The sequence below is a fragment of the Momordica charantia genome, assembly GCF_013281855.1.
Source record: "Momordica charantia cultivar OHB3-1 chromosome 1 unlocalized genomic scaffold, Mcharantia_2.0 BLBB01000001.1, whole genome shotgun sequence".
Taxonomy (NCBI): Eukaryota; Viridiplantae; Streptophyta; class Magnoliopsida; order Cucurbitales; family Cucurbitaceae; genus Momordica; species Momordica charantia.
Genome location: NW_028275157.1, coordinates 15,044,513 through 15,064,559, shown reverse-complemented (window position 1 = coordinate 15,064,559; position 20,047 = coordinate 15,044,513). Strand labels below are relative to the sequence as shown.

The 20,047-nt window shown below is 35.3% G+C and overlaps 2 protein-coding genes, 1 non-coding gene and 1 pseudogene across 3 annotated transcripts; 2 read left to right on the top strand and 2 right to left on the bottom strand.

Moving 5' to 3' along the window:
* Nucleotides 1-835: 835 nt before the first annotated feature.
* LOC111013761 (ankyrin repeat-containing protein ITN1) lies at nucleotides 836-5,300 on the bottom strand. The gene is made up of 4 exons (XM_022288283.2): nucleotides 5,121-5,300; nucleotides 4,175-4,702; nucleotides 3,191-3,600; nucleotides 836-2,143 (listed from the first exon to the last, which is right to left on the bottom strand). The coding sequence occupies exons 1-4, from the start codon at nucleotides 5,134-5,136 to the stop codon at nucleotides 1,316-1,318; spliced, it is 1,782 nt and encodes a 593-aa protein (XP_022143975.1). The 5' UTR covers nucleotides 5,137-5,300; the 3' UTR covers nucleotides 836-1,315.
* Nucleotides 5,301-7,059: 1,759 nt separating this feature from the next.
* Nucleotides 7,060-11,036, top strand: LOC111013705 (putative pectate lyase 4). Its single transcript, XM_088127030.1, has 5 exons — nucleotides 7,060-7,556; nucleotides 8,137-8,488; nucleotides 8,586-8,796; nucleotides 8,912-8,980; nucleotides 9,996-11,036. Exons 1-5 carry the CDS (start codon nucleotides 7,295-7,297, stop codon nucleotides 10,230-10,232), a joined length of 1,131 nt encoding a protein of 376 aa, XP_087983156.1. The 5' UTR covers nucleotides 7,060-7,294; the 3' UTR covers nucleotides 10,233-11,036.
* A 552-nt stretch (nucleotides 11,037-11,588) lies between these two features.
* Nucleotides 11,589-13,927, bottom strand: LOC111013746 (exocyst complex component EXO70H1 pseudogene; annotated as a pseudogene).
* A 1,094-nt stretch (nucleotides 13,928-15,021) lies between these two features.
* TRNAV-AAC (transfer RNA valine (anticodon AAC)) lies at nucleotides 15,022-15,095 on the top strand. The gene has a single exon. It is a non-coding gene; the product is annotated as a tRNA-Val (tRNA).
* Nucleotides 15,096-20,047: the final 4,952 nt, after the last annotated feature.

The window sequence follows — 20,047 nt, the reverse complement described above, 5'->3', positions numbered from 1 at the left end:
TGAGTCTTCCATTCATTTCCTGTCACACCTGTATTCATAAAAAAATGATGTAGGTCTATCAATGTTAAAAAATAATTTATAAAATTTATAAAAGTAAAAGTGGAACGTACATGAAATGAATATGATACTCCCGTAGTACTAAAATTTTTACGTGAGATTCAAATTTCTCTCTCCTTTTTGAAGTCTATTCCATCCAGACATCTCAAACCCCGAGAAGACCCAGTTGAATGGGAGAGTTGAATTACCCCGAGAAGACCCAGTTGAATGGGAGAGTTGAATTTGTGTTGGGTTACTTTTTCAGTATTTTAAATACTTCCATTTTTACTTCATGGTCAGATGGTACAGTACAAAGGTTCATTCACTCAACATTTATGAAAAAGTGTAAAAAGTTTTTTCAGAGTTGGAAAACAAAAGAGTGACTGTTTTAGATTACATGGAAATTTGGTTTGAATTTTGCAGACTCATGTGCAAAAGTTTCTCTTATGACTCTTCAAAAACAGCTTTCTGCTTTCCCACTTCATCCTTTTTCATGTCCTTGAATCTCACAACATCCTCTCATCCAAAAAAAATTAAAAATATAAACAAAGTCAAATTAAGTTAGATGAGGAAGAAATCAATTAAACCATACCACTTTAATTTAGTAATCTCAATAATCAATAATCTCTCTTATCGATGAGTGGTGAATAAAAGTTTGCAATCATTCATAGAAAATAATAATTTATACTAAATTTGAATGTCATCGTTGTTTCTTCGTAGGAACGTCTCTGGATCTAATGAGAGTAATAAATGCAAGAAAGGGAATGGAAGATAATACAAAATATTTTAAATGAATTTTATTATGATCAAAATTGACTCTCCTCAAGAACTTCCTTCTTCATAGAAAGTAAGAGCAAAACAAAGGTACAAAATTTCACTTTACAAGCAAGCAATTTCTCTTGACTATTTTTTTTTTTTTTTAGTTTTCTTTAGATATAAGTAAAAGATTCTCTATGTAATTAATTACATTAGCAAATATATAAGCATTAACCATTGTGGATATTTGGAGCTGGCTTGGACGATTCAATACAACAGAGCCTCCAAAATCGTACGCTTCACACGCCTAAGACATCCAAAAAAATCTTAACCCATTTGGCTTTTGGATCAGATGTTTCATCATCTGTGCAAAAACATGTCTCCATCAACGGGGAATGATGGTCTAGAAATGGAACCGGGGGAGTAGTAATACGTCCCCCGGCACAGCACGCGTACCTTGGTGCTGAACTGCAACAAGGCGGGTGATGTCGCGAGATAACTGTGTTCGAAGTCTAGGATGGCATCAAATGGCATAGATTGGATTTACTTCTGAATCAGTCGACTCTGAGTGACGCCATGAATTGTTTGCACTCCTCATGAGCTTCATCCTTTTACGCACCCTTCGGATGCGTTTCGACTTGATCACATAGTATGTCATCCCGCCTAGAATTCCAGCCATCGTCACGCCACCGATGACGGAAATGAGAACCGCTGCCCACCTGTTACGCCGACCAACAACTATGTAAGATGAAGAAACAAATGCTATTGTAGTGCAGACGGATGCCAGCCACATCAACTTATTGATCACTTCCACAACCCGTCTCTCTGATTTCGTCTCTCCTCTAACAACTGTTATTTGTACCACAACGACTGCCAAGGATGTGAACAGAGCGATGGCATTGAAAATGAAGAACACTTGGAATGATGGACTGCCAACCATCACAGCCATTCCAGTATCATCATCACCACCCGGAACCGTGAAAATTGCTGCGAACGCAACTGTTGCAAAGAGCACGGCAACCACTGTGATCGAGTTGGTCGCATTGTTTATTCCAGCCCTATGGAGCTTCCGGAGCTCCTTTGCAATCCCATTCATGTTCCTATTCGTCTTGCGAGCTTGTTCAAGTTGAATGTGGACATCTTTCTTTATCTCTGTCACTGTTTGTCTTAGTTCATCTCGGGGTTGATTGAGATCACTTGCGCTTACTGCACCATACCGTGCCAAGCATTCTTTAATCTCTGAGGTTTCTTCAGATAGCGGAAGTCCTTCGGCTATGTCGTATGCTGTTTTATGGTCTCTAGACAATGTATTCACATTCGTTTCCCGAAGCAGTACTAACTCACTGACAATCTGCAAGAGATTATAAGGATCCATGAGCGGGATTTCATAACAGATCTTAATAGTATTATTTAATCTAAGATAACTTGACTCCCAAAAAGGTTCTGAAAAAGGAAAAAGAAAAATAAATAAATAAACTTAAGAAAATGTCCTTGGAAATTTCTTTCTGCGTGCTGTACTGGCTGGTTTTGGTATATCCTACATTTTCCAATTCTTCAACATTTGCAAACAATCAAACTAGTAAACAAATCAAACCACCAGATTTCTTAGAAAAATGAAGTTAGGCAAATACAATTTTGAACAAGAACCTAGTCTCTTTCTAACACCTAAAAATCACCAATCCAATCATCAGAAACTGGGAGCACGGTGTAACCTAGAACATTTGGTGATATTTTAGTAAGTTAGCTCTGTCTAAGCCATTTCTTAACCTGTATTATAGGTTTGAATCGAAAGGCTTTTACCATTATACCAACCTTGGGGTTATAGGTATCCATTTCTGCAGTAAATTTTGTCAAAAGCTATTGCTAATAATTTGTAATGTTCAGGAAGGCTTAGGCTAATAGGGCAAACTAGATCCATGACGTCAGCTGCCTAAAAATTAGTGAAATAGATCGAGTACCTTAAACTACCTGATACGACTCAGTTATGGAGGGACTAGACTCTTGGCAAGGCTTGGCATTTGGGTAGGAAAACTTGGCTAGCTGAGCTGTTACTGTTTGTAGCTAGGACAAGACAAGGTTTTTGCGGAGATTTGGAAAATCTTGTGGGGGAGATCTAAACTTCCGGAAGCTTAGAGACCTTTGTATCTCTTCTTTCAATTTCAATTCAATAAAACTCCAAAACATCCCCAATCCTCCACGTCTAGACACCAATTCTTGTACCATTGTGTTTTTTATTTCAATATTCTAATATCCAACCATGTGTCCCTCAAACTCAAGTGAAAAACTAAAAACCGAAAACAAGAAAGTAAAACAAGAAGAATATCCAACTCATGACCATGGCGAAATATGGAAAATACATGACAGTAATATAATTATGTTTTGCAATACCAATTGATACCTCTGCCCTTCTTTTCCTGGTTGCAACATGTAATGCAGTATTGCCGAACCTGTCGGGAAGCATGACAAGAGCTGGATCTGCTTTAAGAAGCAGCTTCACCACTTCACAGCTGGTTCCTTTTACAGCCATATGCAGTGCTGTCTGCCCTTTCTTATCATTCCTCCGTGCCAGTTGTGGATCCTTGTTGAGCAAAGCTTTCACAATTTCAACGTGCCCTTGTCGAGCAGCTAAATGCAGTGCGTTTTTTCCGTTGGATCTAGATATCTCTAGCATGCTACAATCTCTTGAAAGCAACAGTTTGACTATTCCAATATGGCCTCTCGTAGCAGCAGAAATAATAGGAGTTGCATTTGATTGTCCAACTGTTTTACTCAGTGCTGGATCATGATCTAACAATACCTGGACGATGGCTGCAAAAGATAATTACTAACTGAGTCGAACTGAAACTACGTCATGCAGATTTCTCAAGAAGCTACAACATCTCTTCAGGAACCATGTGCATTTACAATAGTAGAAGCACGTAATTCTATGTTATTAAAAGCTACAAAAGTATAATCCAATTCATGCTTCGTTCAAAATCTTTTGGGGTCACTTGTTTCTTAAAAGAGTTTTCATTTCTACTGAGATAAACCAATTATTGATTAGGGATCAGTCAAATGAAAATGTGACACGATATTTCATTGATTTAATGCCTATACTGTCCTCCAGTCCATCTATAGACGGATCAACAGAACATAAAATTGAACACAAGAATGAAGCAAGACATTAGTGGATTCAATCATGTCCAGCCCCACTACAGAAATTGGTCAATCAGGACTGTTGTAATAATACAGACAATCAGAACTTCACGGATTAGCATTTTCCCAATAACGTTATGTCATGAAATTTCTATGCGACAAACAAATAAACAGCAAAAGCAGTCATCAAGGACAACCTCGGAGCAAGAAAAAAGGAAAAGAAGTTTATGTTGGAACAGTAAGATACCTTCGTGACCCTGACTTGCAGCAATATGGAAAGGATCAAAGCCACACCTATTCTTCATGGTCATGCCCTCATTTGTGGAATACTGCAACAGCTCCGTTACAATATCCAAATGCCCCTTTTCAGCTGCAGTAAACAATGCCGTCTCTCCCAACTCATTCACCTCATTCACAATAGCAGACCTTATCTCTGCAACCTCTGCATCAAAATCTGCTCCACTCAGAGTTCCAACCATCTGAGCATCAATTTCACCCAAAATCTGTCTAACAGCTGTCAAATTACCCCGCTGCGCCGCCAAGTGCAGCTCAGTGTCATTGTGTCTGCCCGTCACCTGCTTTACATACTTCTTCTTATCGAACCTCTTGCCAGAATTGGATAAAACCAGAGACTTACTGGAATTTGATACGAGCAAAGTCTTGCCTGAATTGGACAGCACCAAAGTCGGTGTTGTCGGAGAAAGCGGAGGCTGCAGGTCAGACAGACAGCTGGTGCTGGCCGAGAGACGCAGCCCTGTCTCCAGGTCCCTGATGCCTAGTACCAAAAACACAAGAAGACGCAATCAAAATTATTCAATATCCTACCACCAAAACCACAAAAATCCGCGATGGCAATGCGGTAATCTACTCCAAAAGGGTTTGATTCCCTAAACAACAAAATGAATGCAGTTTCTTGCTATTCACCCATTTCATCAAACATTAGGCAAACAAGAAAAGAAACGAAATTAAAATTCTAGGCATATCAACAATGCAAGAGACAAACAAAACAATCACATAACATCCAAGCCACATTCATTTCCCTCAAAATTCCTAGACATCCACAATCAAATCCTCGCTAATCCTTCTCTCGTCAACCAATCGGCGCATCATCATTTCACCACCGAAAAAAGAAGGGGAAAAAAAAAAGCAAAACAAAAGAGCAAGATCATGGAATATTGAGAAACAATACGTACCCGGTTTAAACCCCATGGGTAAAATTCAAGGAAAGCCAACCCTACAAAGTCACCATTATGAACAAAAACTTGTATTTACATTTCGACGCAGAGGCAAAAAAAATTCACGGGCATTTCTGCGAGAGAGAGAAGATCGGGGAGTGGAGGCTCCACCGATGAGAGAGAGAGAAACTGGGCGCGAGGTTTCGCTCTTGAAATAGAAGAAGGCGGGCTCGCTGCTGGGGCCCGGCCCATATTCGGATCCGCCACGTCACCCATTCATTTTTCCCGCGGGAAGGGACCTGACTCTGAAACTACCTTCAAACTGTCGCATTACCTTCATCTGCGTTTGTTTTTCCTATTAATAAATAATAATATTAATTTGTATCAAAGATCATCAATTAATTATATATTTTAAGGAATAACAAAAACAATATTAAAATTTTGTCCAGAAAAAATAGACCTTGACATTTTTAGGTTAAATATATCGCATGCTCCTTGATCTCTTTGAATTTTCTCAAGTTTGGTCATGAATTTTTTTAAATTTTCAAATTAATCCTTAACGTATCAAACATTCTCAATTAAGTTCTATAATTCTTTTTTTCAAAATCTAGACACATTAACATAACATGTCCCTTGGGAAAAATATATTTTGTGGATGACACATCAAATTTTACTAAGGGGTGTGTTTTTTTGTGAGGTGACATCTAAATGACATGTCTACGTGTTCAGTCATGTTAACAAAACAATAATTTAATAATATATCAATTTTTTGTTAATAAATTTCGACAACTGTCAAAGTGAGTATAATTCATCGATAATTGGTATATATCTCAAACCAAGAAGTCGTGAGTTCGATTTCTCAACCCCACGTGAAAAATATATAAATCTTAACAATTTTATGGGAGCACTTAATTAAACAATTTTAATACATTTAGATAGATTTTAAGAGTTTAAAAGGATTAAGTGGCAATTTAAGAATGGTATAAAAAATTAGAAACTATTTAATATAGCCACATTTTTACATGTTGGGTCTAGAAAATTAACCAAGTACTTTTTCTAAACACATAAAGTGTGGTATGAAATTTAATTAATATACATACACATACACATATAGAGCATGGAAAAATAAAATGTAGGATGAATTGAACAAGAGAGAGGGAAATGGTAAAGAAAAAGGTATCTTGATCAAAAGTACAACTTTTAGTTTAGGGTTATGTGAGTACAATTTATTCTAAAAAACTAAAATATTTTGTTTACAAAATATTATACGTAAATAAAGAGAGGAATTTATGATCTAATCTAGAATTCAAACTGTCAAGGATCTATACCTTGTTATGTCTATTTACTCAGTTTATCATTAATACTATTACTAAAAAATTGACATGATTAACAAGTTTTGAGTGAATTTTTTTTATTCAAGATTTAACTATAACAACATTTACCATTGAGGTATATTTTGTGTATTTTTTTAAAAGTTGTAAATAATATCATAACATAATTTGATGGTTAAAATATTTCTATTTTATTAAAAGAAAATTTCTGATATATATTTTCAGTATGTTAGAGAGGGGATTTGAACTCTCAACCTCTTGATTGGGGTTATATACCAATTACTGTTATGCTATACTCCTTTAACTAATACAATAAATATTGAAACATGGAGATTTAAACATTTGACTTTTATTTATACTTTTGACTCAATTTTCCATGTTATATATTGTATTATAGGTTATATTTTTTCTCCTATCCCTAATTTCCTATACAAATATTTGTGATATAATATTTTAAATTTAGAAGAAGAAAATAAAATAATCCTTGTGATAAAAGAGGCTACAGTTTGCCATATTTTTCCTTCCCAATAGTTGATAGGGTGTCAACATAAGTTTAATTCAGCTGTAATTGACAGTCCTAAAGTCACGAATTTCTTATTAATAGTTAATTTCATTAAAAAAGAAAAGGAAGGTATTGGAAAAGAAAAAGAATGGGGTTCTTCCACTTCATTCCCAAATCCCACGCAAGGTAGAAGAAGACGACAATGGCGTTTTCCCACAGAGAATTAGACATGCATAACCGAAATTCGGCTTTCACTGTTACAAATTCTACAGGGAGATTAAAGCAGCGGAGAAATCGATAGCTATCCATTTCGGTTTCGCCATACCAACCCAATTTAAAGCTCCAAACGCCTTCTGTTTATGGGGAACGCCCATGGCCACCGCAAACATTGTAACCATGGCGTAATTACCTCTCCACCCACTAACGCTCACTCTCCTTTCCATAAATATCCCCAATCCGCCCGCGATTCTCAAACTTCGAGCTCCACGCCCAATATGGAGTCCTTGCCCTACGCCCACGTTGATGCCACCCTCCGCGCCCTCGCGGCTCAGGCCGAAGGATTTGGCCGCTCTGCCATTGGTGGTCTCCATGGTTCTGTTTATTGCGTCACTAACTTAGCAGGTCACATTTTATTTGATGAAATTCAATTTTTTTTTTTTTTTTTTTTTTTTTTGTAAAGTTTTGGTGTTGGGGAGTGTTTGGGAGGCAGGAATTGTGATGTTGACCATTTGGGAAATGCATTTTTTTCTTTGCTTTTTTCTTTTTCTTGCTGTGGAGAACTTGGGAAACTGATGGAAACAAGAGCTTTCCCTTTATATTCATCCCCTTTTTATGCATATCAATTGATTGTTTGAAGTTGGGATCAGAGTTCAATTAGTAGTTTAGCTGTAGTAAAAGGAGGCCCTCTTACATCAGGTACAAGAATTACCTCAAAGTTCTCTCTTGCTTTGTCTTTGTTTTTGTGTCCTTCCCCCCTTCTTGTTTGGGGTGGGGGGAGAAACTGAAGTTGTTTTGAGGAACTTGACAATCATAAGGGTAGGGAGTTGGCTTTAGAATTATATATTTGCTACCTTATTGGGTTATATATAAGGTGTTTGACAATGCTTACAAAAATCTCTCTACATTGTACGTAACACTTCTATTGGTTCTGCCTTTCAGTTCATTGGGGAGTCCTTGAATCTGTATTTTGTGTTTATTGTAGATGATGGTCCAGGATCGCTCAGGTTCGGGTGTCGTAAGAAAGAGCCCCTTTGGATTATCTTTGAAGTTTCGGGCACAATTCACTTGTCTACATATCTGAGTGTGTCATCTTATAAGACCATAGATGGCCGGGGCCAAAGGATAAAACTTACGGGGAAGGGGTTGAGGTTGAAGGAGTGTGAGCATGTGATTGTTTGCAATTTGGAGTTTGAAGGTGGTAGAGGTCATGATGTGGACGGAATTCAAATTAAACCTAATTCAAAGCACATATGGATAGACCGTTGCAGCCTCCGAGACTATGATGATGGGTTGATCGATATCACCCGGGGAAGCACAGATATCACTATTTCTAGGTGAGAGGAAACTTCGTATAATAGTTTGCTTAATGCCTAAATAATCTGATATTGTGCGTGATTTTGTTGTCCATTGTCTGGCACTCTGGCTGTGTAGGTGTTACTTCGCACAGCATGACAAGACAATGCTCATAGGCGCAGATCCCTCTCATGTTGGCGACCGATGTATCCGTGTCACCATTCACCACTGTTTTTTTGACGGTACACGACAACGGCATCCACGAGTTAGATTTGCTCAAGTACATCTATACAATAACTACACCAGAAACTGGGGAATCTATGCTGTCTGTGCTAGTGTAGAATCACAGGTCTTGACACACCTCATTTCTTCAAAATATATTTTAGTTCAAGTTTTTCCGAAAATTTATCCTCTTTTTCCATCAGTCACTGTGATTGTAAGTTGTTGCTTACATTTTGAATCAGATATTCTCTCAGTTCAACATATACGAAGCAGGACAGAAAAAGTTGGCGTTTAAATATCTAACTGAAAAGGTAAATTTATTCTTTTCCATTTTTATGATTACAAATTTAGTTAATCGATTGTTGCATGATAAGATTAGAGAATTTGAGAGGTAAAGTATCTCACAGTTTGTGGAATCTTATACTTATATGTTTATAAGCACATAGCTTCTAAAGTTATATTCCTTGTTATCCATGATGAATTTTACCCATGTGATTGCCCTATGTTTTCGTAGTTTCTGAACATCCTCAAGGTAATGATGTTACTACAAACACACTGCACTTTGGTATTAAGAACTCAAAATTTGCCGTACGATGGACGAAGGTTTGAGATGATTTCGGTCTTGATTTTATGACACACAGGATGGTCGTGTGCCCATTAGAGTTTCTCTGTCCCACGATAAAGATAGTTGTCTCATCCATCTTCTCAGTTCCAATTGATCTCCTTGCATGCGATCTTTGCATTCACAAATGTACCATCCGGAATAAGATCATATCATTCATGAAAAGTTTCTTCACATATTGAAGTAAAATGTTAACCAAAATGCCTATTTAACCATTGCCTATCCTTCAAAGTTCATCTAATCTTTCCATGTTTAAAGGCCTGCATTCTGTGCTCACGTTTGTGTTATAACTCAATATAACCAAGGGAGATCTCGAGATCTCCTGTCTGTCCTACTTCCAGCCCTAAGCAACATAGCCCAAAAGATGACCCTCTGTAGCAGGCTAAGTACATTACTTCATAATTCATAACTTACTACTAGAGCCCACCGCATGTGCATGCTTCTTTTCGGGACAAGACAGTATTTGGTTAGTGTGGTAACTGTTGATTTCTTAATCCATCAAACTGCAATCCTATCCTACAGTCTCCATTCTCTGCTTAGCTAAGCAGATTCAAAAATTCAAATTCCTTTAAGAAAACGCTCTCAAAACCCGAATGCCAATAATTTTCTGTCAAACAACAACTTTTGCGAGTCAGAAAAAACCGAGGAAACCAACTATAGTGAAGCGGAACCATTGTTTATATGTCTGATATTATGTGTTTCAGGCAGCAGACAAGGAAGAGCCCTCAAGTGGATGCATATGGTCTGATGGAGACTTGTTTGTAAGTGGCACTCAAAGTGGGCTGTTGGCTGCAACTGCTGCCCACAGCTTGTTCCATCCCTCACAACATTACACTGCTTGGACTGTGGAACCTCCCTCAGATTCTCTGAAACAGATTCTCCAACACTGTACTGGATGCCAAAACATCCCAAGGCCGGCAGATCAGCCACTGGTACCTTAGAACATTGTCGAATTCGTTTAAATATAGTGGTTTTGGTCCCCGAACTTTTATCGATTTTTTGCATTTTTGGTCCCGGAGCTACAGTTTGATTTTGGTTGGTCCTTTGAAGTTTGAAGATCTCAATTTTAGTCCCGAACTTTTGTTGAAAAATATTTGGTTTCTTATCGGTAAGGATAAAATCTTGTCCTCACCACCATTAAAAAATTGACAACTCGTTATTTAAAAAAAAAAAAAAATTTGCTTTTGTTTTTCTTGGCGGTGAGGACAAGATTGCTTCTTACCGTTAAGGAGCAAGTATTTTTTACTTTTGTTTTTATTTCAAAACCTGCATTTTTAGTCCGTGTAAAAGTGTCATGTTTGATTATTTTTATTGAAGATGTGAGGTAAAGAGTAACTGTTATGAGTGTTATAGCTTTTGTGTTAGGGACTAAATGTGGAAATCTAGTAAAAGTTGAGGGGTGAATTGAGATTTTAATTGTACAAGGGCTAAAATAAAAAGTGGATAATAGTTCAATGACCAAAATTTAAAGTCTAAAAGTTCGGGGATCAAAATGAAAAATAGATGAAAGTTTGCGGATCAAAACCACCTGATAGTATGTATAAAGTATGTATAGTAATAATAAGGGTGTTTTAACAGCCAATGTTGTATTGTAAGTTTACAAACTTGTCATATGTCAATGTGTCATTTTTTTATTTTTGAGTTTACATCAGTCGAAGATATATGTTGTAATTTTCTATAACCAATTGATCTATGTTTAGGTTAGTGTCAATATGTTATGATATATTTAAGTATTTCTTTTATCTCTTTTTTTTTTCTTACGGCATGATGGTAAAATCTAGATTTTAGAATTTTTTGAACAAAGCATCAGTTGATTGGATTATAATTTTAACTCTAATACTATTAATAGAAAAGTTTAGCCTATTTATAAGGCGTGCAAGTACTTTTCCTTTTTTTTAAAAAAAAATAATTTAAACACTTTTTCATGTAAAGCTTCTAGGAACATGAATATCAATTAGCATCAATATTTTCATAACATTGAGATATTACATTTCAATTGACATTGGTTTTTAAAACGACTAATAAATGGCCAACATGAGCAAGCATAGTTAAGGTACGTACTCCTCTTGAGGTTGGAGGGTCAAATCCTCGTACTCGTATGATGTTATACTATTGTAACATTCTGGTCTTTTGGTCGATGATATATGTTGAGTTATGTTCAGGTTAGGTTATATTGTTTCACTTTTGTACATAAACTTAAATAAAACTCAAATGGCCAATATTAAAATCTCTCCTTAGGTCAAGAACTTAAATAAAACTCAAATGGCCAATATTAAAATCTCTCCTTAGGTCAAGAATTGTAAGAGAACATTAGTGGTTTATTTCTCATATATAAATTTTCACCCCTATGAACTTAGGACTATCCTTTGTATATTATAAACAACATTTTGGTATCTAAATTGAAAGATGAAAATTTTAAATAGTGAGTAAGTTATAGCCATATATTAGCGGAAAGGATTTTGTTGGTTGGGCAATGAATTTGATTCTTCCCGTGGAAAAAATAGGTAAGATAAGTAATTTTCTACATCCTCAGGGGTTAATCTAGTAATTACCTCTTGCCCAACCGGAACTCTGTGCGCCTGGTAAAATTCCCGGTACGCCGGCAACCAGGTTCTTGCTATCGCGAAGATTTCGACTCGGAGCTCCGGGTCCGGTACGGTACCCGATCTCTGTTTCCGGTAGGCTTCCTTAAAACTGGAATTGAAGTTTTCGTAAACCTCCGCTACTTCCGCCGTGGAAAGAGCGGCCGTTGGATTTTCCGGTAGCGATGAGATTACCTTCCCCCATGCCAAGCGCCTGTAATTTTCAATGTACTGATTTACTTTGGCTTTGTGCTTCGCGATCCATTCCTCTCTGAGAAGATGATGGAGCTCAGAACTGTGGACTTTCCAGATGATGAATCGGACATTGTTGGCTAAGAAAAGGTATGAAAGTGAAATGTCCTCATATTGCCTTGCTTTGCAATCGATCTTGCAGAGAAGGATGAAGATTAGCCGCGCGATGTGTGACGAAATGGTTGAAACTGGAGAGTCGTCTGAATTTGGAGTATCGGAACTAGAATCGCCTGGAAATGACGAGTTTCCAGGCGGCGGCCACCGGTCAAAAATTATACGGAGAATCTCTCGGTACTCGGCAAGGAGAGTGAGGTAGTCCATCGATTCGAGAGCTAAGGCGTCAATTCCGCCGTCAGTGGAAGGCGATTTCGACGATTCATTTGGAATGAACGATTTGTAATCTAACAGCATTGTGGAGATCGATTCGGCGAGAATGTCGAGCGAGGCGATGGCTTGCGATCGAACTACTTCAGTGGATTCAATTGAGAAGATCGATTCGATTCTCGGCCAATTCTCGAATATGGCAGTGAACATATCAAGCATGTAGAACAGGTTCTTTGGCGATTTCTTGCTCTTCACGATAACTTGGGGAAATGCAAAGAGAATCATAGCACTGTCTTCGCATGTTCTGGTGAAACAAGATTCCCTAACGGATTCAGAAGTTCCAAATACGTGATCGCATACAACTCGTTCGGCATTGAAAAGTGTCGAAATCGCAATACTTACAGCTTCCAACCACTTCTTGACTCTGAAATCGACTGCCTCGACATCCATCTTACGGATCTGTGACGAAAGTTTCACGACGCCAAGACGGTAAATCCCTTCGTCGACAACGGATTTGCGCAAAGTACTGTAAATTTCAACACATTCTTTAGTGTAACCACAGGAGATCATGCACTCCGCTATGGTCCTCAGATCCGCCACAGCGCCGGAGGAAATTATTTTCACTGAATTAGGATCATAATCACCTGCCGTAATGCTAGATTCTGCCTCGAATAGTTCGCGTTTTACGGAAAGAATCCGATAAAATTCAACCTGAAGCCTTTTCATCGCAATCTGCATCAGACTATGACAGAAAACGAGTTTCGTCTGAGAGGCCAAGAGATACATAACCTTCTGAAGATCGTTCACACATTGGATGAACCGCAAGGCTTCCTCGTTGCTCTCGTGAAACATGGACGTCACTTCAGCGTAGGCCAGAGACTCCGTGCTCCATTTCCCGATCATTTCTGCAGCGGACTCCAAACTCTGATCAATCATCGATTCCGAAAACCTTCGACGAGGAACGACAACGACTTGATCTGAACTTGAAGATGAGGAATTAGAGTAAGGAGAAACCAAAGGCGACAGAATCCTGGAACAAATTCCAAAAATCTTCTTTCCATTTTTCGGCATTGAACTCTTCACGAATCGCCTCTATCTGTTTCCCGGGAAAATTTGGTGAGTTCCCGTTGCGGTGCCTGAGAAAAAAGCACGCAGCTCAAATAACGGGATTTGCCCGCCACATACTGACCTACCAAACGAAACGACACCGTTAATGAGGAAGATAAAGTCGGGGGTGGCAGGCTTTGTCAGTGATGCAAAACGACGCCGTTGGTATGAGAATTGGTCAGGAACCTTAAACGACGTCGTTGCTGTGAAAGTGACGGTATCACGTTGAATTGTTCGGTCTTGGGACAGAACGAGTCAATTAAAACGACAATTTTCAAGGTAACAGTTTCAAATACTTAAAATAATAAAAGCAAAAAATAAAAGGAAGACTCAAGAGATAAATAAATGATATCATTAATACCAACCACTTAAAATTGATAGATGTCTGCATGTTTTTTTTTTAATTATTAAAATTTAAATTTAAATACTATTTCGATACTTACTTTTTTGGCTCTTGTCTACTTTTCTCATTGTATTTTTAATTTTTATTTCGTTTTAATTTCTATACTTTTAATGTTTGTTTTGGTTTTTATACTTTTGAAAATAACTATTTTAGTATCTATTTGTAAAATTTTAATACAAATTTTATATACAACTAAAATCTTTTATATAAACTTATGGTACATTTTGATAAATTCATTGAGTAAAGTGTCATGTAAAATTGTAATTGAAAAAATAAAGGGACTAAAATGATCACTTTTAAAAAGTATAGGAACCAATGTGGATGTTTCGAAAGGGATTAACATGGACAAAACCTAAAAATTGGGATTTAAGTCCTTTTAGGGAGGTGACTTTGGTCTTTGGCCAGAAAACAAATGAAAAAAGATGCACCCTAAAGATTCCATAAACTCCAATTCACATGGATGATGGATCCTAGTCCTAAAGGTTTCCCTTTCATCTCCCTTTTTTGAAAATACATCACTCCTCTTAGTCAAATTATAACTTTTAACTTAAATTACATGTTATTTCTTTCTGTACTTCAAAAGTTTTTCTTTATTTACGTGGTAGCCGTCTAGCTCTATAACATTTGGTGCTGAAAAACATATAAAAATTAATTCTTAAAGTAGATGACTATCATGAGATTTGAACCCATTTCTTCTCCATTTACATTAGCCTTTTAGACCAATGCGCCTGTGATGGTTAAAAGACCTAAAATGTTCCTTTTATTTATATTAATGTTGTCAAAGTATAAATCATTCACCTACTATACGATCGCAATCTAGACAGTAGGTAAAATTTTAAAAATTTTGTAAGTAGATAAAACGTTTTGATAATCTAAACTTTAGTGTGAATTAGCAGTCTAATAGTTTCCTTTAACCGATTGATTTCAATCGATAAAACCTCTAACAAATTTTTGCAAGTGATAAATTTTTTTTTTAATGAAAAAAAATAAATAGGTTCCTTTTTTCTTGGCTATGCAAACGTAACATATAAATATAAAGAAATTGTTATTATTAAACATCAAGGTCTCGTGGTGTAGTTGGTTATCACGTCAGTCTAACACACTGAAGGTCTCCGGTTCGAATCCGGGCGAAGCCATTGTTTTTATCTTTTGTCAAACAGTTTTATTTATCCAAAATTTTAGCTAATTCTACTCTTTTTAACATTTGGTAAACTTTTCTTGAGCTTAGTTTCTTTTATCTTTTGTTAAACAATTTTATTTATCCAAAATTTTAGCTAATTCTACTCTTTTTAACATTTGGTAAACTTTTCAAGTTTAGTTTCTTTTATCTTTTGTTAAACAATTTTATTTATCCAAAATTTTAGCTAATTCTACTCTTTTTAACATTTGGTAAACTTTTCTTGAGCTTAGTTTCTTTGTTTAAATACTATTACGCGGATTTAATTTATTTTAGTTCATATACTTTTAAAATGTCTATTTTAGTCCATGTGTCAAATAATAAACTTGTCTTCAAATTTACTTGAGGAAACAAGCCAAAAGACCCCAATAAATACTAGGTCCTCAAGCCAACTAAGAGACGAAATCACACCCACACCCTTTCAAATACTAGAATGGACGTTACTCTTTCGTTTCCTATCCGTCCTTACTTAAGCATCGATGCTAGCATTAGCTTACTCTTCTTTTATGCAGGTCGTATTCGATCCAGCCACTCAGGAATCTGTCTTTCCCCTCTCCACAACCCAATTGGTCGAAATGGGACCTGGTTCGATCGACCTTGCCATTTTACACTTTAACAGTTAATATATTTAATAGTATATATGTCTAATATATCTCTAACATATTCAACATTTCTTAAAATTCACGAACTTATTAAATAAAAATTGGTATTTTGTAAATATATGACCTTCAACTTTTAATTTTGTACTGATATGTCAATGAATTTTAAAAAGTGTTCAATCGGGTTGAGATTGCATAGATACACAATTGAATGTTCAGAAATTTAACAGATACTTATAAAATTTAGGACTTTATTAGATATTTTCTAAAAGTTAAAGATCTAATAGACACAATTTTGAAAATTGACGAATTAAACTTGTATTTTAACTTTGAAAAATCTATTCCTAACAAATTCTAGATTTTTTATTTTGGGTAATAACAAATTATAGGTGGTTAATCACTGTGATAATTGTACTCGAAATTTACTAAAAATACAAAAAAAACAATAATAATGAAAAAAGCAATTCAAAGAAAAAAAAAGGAAATAATTAATAAAATCGGTGTATAATTTTTAAATTATTGATTTCATACTTTTCAAATTAGCACAAAATCATTTTGATACAAAAATTATTTATTTAACTTGTAAATTGAAGTCAAATAAGATATTTAATTTATTATTTTATTTCATATGATTTAAATAGTTATTGAATGTTGTATTTATGAAAGTTAAAACTAGGGCTATTCATATAATTATAACATTAAATTCTAGTACTTCGAAATGAATTAGTTCTTCTCTCATTTTAAATTACTGTCGTTCGGCTGCTCGAGGAGCATTGAAAATGTAGGCTGCCATTTAAAACTACATGTCGTTCGGATGTTATCCAAAATTTTCTAAAAAAAAAAAAAAAAACACTAATTTAATAATAATAATAAATTACTATACTCCACATATATATTTTTTTAATCGAAAATTTTATCTTCGTGCAGTTTTTTTTTTTTTTTTTGACATCTGAATAATTTTGTGTTTATTTCAAGACTAAGTATTAACATTTATTAGCATACTCGGAAACTTATCCAATTAAAAAAGCTACTTACTATTAAATTAACACCCTTGTTGATGCAAGATTGCGAGGTGCGGGATCATGTACCCTCCGAAACTAAAGTTAGTTCAATTAGATGATGTTAAGTTGAGCTTAATAAGGACGTATAGAACTGTGTACTTTTTGTAATGAATACACCCCACTTTTTATAAAAGAGCTTTAGAAAATTTGTCCATCATTTAATCCCTTCGTACTTGAGACTCATACGTGTTTTCAAACTTGAGAGACACATGGCAAGCTTTGATTCAATCTTTAACAACTCCCTATAGTCATATAGCACATTTGTAATATGATATTCAAGTTGAATGCTACAATTTAGAGGAGGGATTCATTTAAAACAAAACACTGGAACGCCTGACTAGAATTAGTTGATACCACATCCGAATGAGAGGGATCCTAAAATCATAGGAGTATGGTTAAGAAAGCTTAAAAGAAATGATAGTTACTACTTATACTAACAATGTGCACCTTCCTTTTCGGTAACTCGATCGTAAGAACTCCAAAGTTAAGCGTGTTTGACCTTAGAAAGCATGTGCAGGGAGATGCTGGGACAAAGAGGTGCGAAATCCGACCCCCTTCCTGACTCGTGCTTTCTTCTCGGGTTCCTTTTGGCCTCCCGTCGCTTGGTCTCTTCTCTTTTTATCTTCCCATAATATACGTGATATTCTTAATCACAACAATCAAGAAAATCATCTTCAATCAACCAACCTAATCCAAGTTTTGAGAATTTTCACATCCTAATAATCATCAACACAGTCCTATAAATTTCACTCCTCTAGAAGTGAATTCATAGTAATTTTGACACATCTCATCAAAGAAATCATCATTTCCCTTGAGAGATTCTTTTATTGAAATTTGATGGTTGGGTGTAAATTTTGGAAAGATAGTAAATAATAAAAGAAAGAAAAAGAATGGTGCTATGTGCTGACTATTTGTATTTTAATTCACAACCGTTGGTGGGACTGACCGACTCCCAAATTGAATTTCTGACGCAGGTTGGCCCCACTGCCTTTTAATGTTCACATTTTATTTTCATAAATTCACTAACCCCACTCCTCACCTGCCCTTTTTATCATTCTCTATATAAAATTATATTGGATAGAGATAAAATATTAATTATCTTTTCACAATAACGAAGATTTAAATTTTCATCTCATATTTATTAAATTCAAAAGATTAAGATATAAAACATAAAATAATTTGAAACAGTGCGTTTTGTTTCGATATTGTTATAGGAAGAAAATAAAGATCGAACTAAACAACCGAAAAAGAGGAAATGGAGCCGAAGAAGAAGTAGACCCGAAGAGGGGTAAGTGGATCGAAGCCCAGCAACCCGCACCGGCCATAGCCGACCAAACCTAGGTCTCCAAGGAGGCCGAGAACTTCACTGATTTGTCCCGACCCCACGCAGCCCGATCCGAGTGGACTTGGTCTAAGTCCTGAATGCATCATGAGGCCCACTCCGTCTAGATCTCGTGCATTAGGATTCAACTTATGTAAATTCCTCAACGGATGTAAATCCTGAAGGATTAGGATTCGACCTACGAGAGTAAGCTAAACCCTAAATGTATGTTCATAACACCATTCACTTTATACTCAACTACTCCGATTCTGACTTAAGCATTAGAGCGTGTATAGCAAGAGCCACACCGGTCTTTAGTGCTATTTTGTTTTGCAGGTCTTATTGATCCCTTTTATTCTAGAAGATCTGTATGAATTTGGCGAAATCCTAAGAGAAAATTTATGCATCAACATATACCACATATACCACATAAATCACTGCTAAATTATTTTTTTTGAATTTATAAGTTAAAGTATATTCAATCATCGAATGAACTTTCTTAACAAAAATGTAATTATGTAAGTGTAACTCAATTGATCAAGCTACGATCTAATGACTTAAAATATATATTTTTCTATTTTTAAGATCAGAGGTCTGCCTCACCCTCTTAAAAAAGAGAGAGAAAAAGAAAAACTTGAATTGTGATACTCTAAAAAAACCAATACACAAATTTAATTGTAACTTGCAAAGTATCAAAAGAATTTTCTATTGAGGTCAAAATTTTTTTTTTTTTTGGAAGAATCTTTACATATAATAATATTATTTTAGTGCTGTGATTTTATTTTGTAGAAATTTAAAATATATATTGGTAATGGCAAAGGAGGCACGAAAATCCAAGTCAAAGACCAAAAAACCGAGGTGGACAGAGGGGTGTTTGGGAAAGTGGACACGTAGGAATTGATTTTAAAATAATTATTATTTTAAAATAAATAAATAAGATTAATTGTATATTAATTATAAATTTGGGGGTTCTGAATTTTATTTATTAGGCTGCACTCGATACTGTACTGTCGTGCAGACCAGACTCGTGATACTAACTTGCCTTCAGAAATATTTGGGAAATGAAAAGATGCCATTTTTGTAATTTCAAGAAATCGGTTTCTATTTTTTTTTACTTTCCCTCCCTTATTATTTTAAATAAATTTATAAAAGCTTTTCAATTTGCCTATTTATCAATCATAAGGTTTTTTAAAAAATATTTTCTCAAGCATATTTTGGGACAATCGTAATTCTTAAAATTTCATAATCTGTGTGAGGGAGTTTGGTGTTGGTAAAGAAAGGGAATAATGGACTCCAAAAATACATGTTAATATTAGACATTTCCATCCTAAATTTACAAAAGAAAAATAAATAAATAAACTAAAATAACTAACATAAGAATCCACTTGGTAATTTAATTAATTATTAATTAATTTGTGTCTATATATATATTACTTTTAGATTTGGTATAAAATAATTTAAGTTAGACTACAAGTTGAACCTAAACTTTCATTTTTGTTTTAATATATACTTCCGAACTTAAAAGAAATGTCCGGTGGACTTTTAAATTTTCAACGTTAACCTTTTTTAATTTTAAAATTTATTAGATATAATATTGAAATTTATGAACTTATTAAATACTTTCTAAAATTCAAAGATAGATTAAAAGATGGATTAAACTTATATTTACTCCTTTCATTAACCTATTATAAAAAAAAAACTTTAATATATAATTTTGTAATGCTACTAGCCTAACGCTTTATCAGTTAATAGATTTATAAATTTAGTCAGTAGAATGACTTGATTAACCAGAATCGATTGAACCTACAAAACAAATATCAGAACGTATACCAATGTGGGATTAGCCACGCACAAACTCTAATGCTTAAGTCATAACTAGGTTGTGTTAAATGTAGCGAGAATTAGAGTTTTTTTTTTTTTAATCTCACCT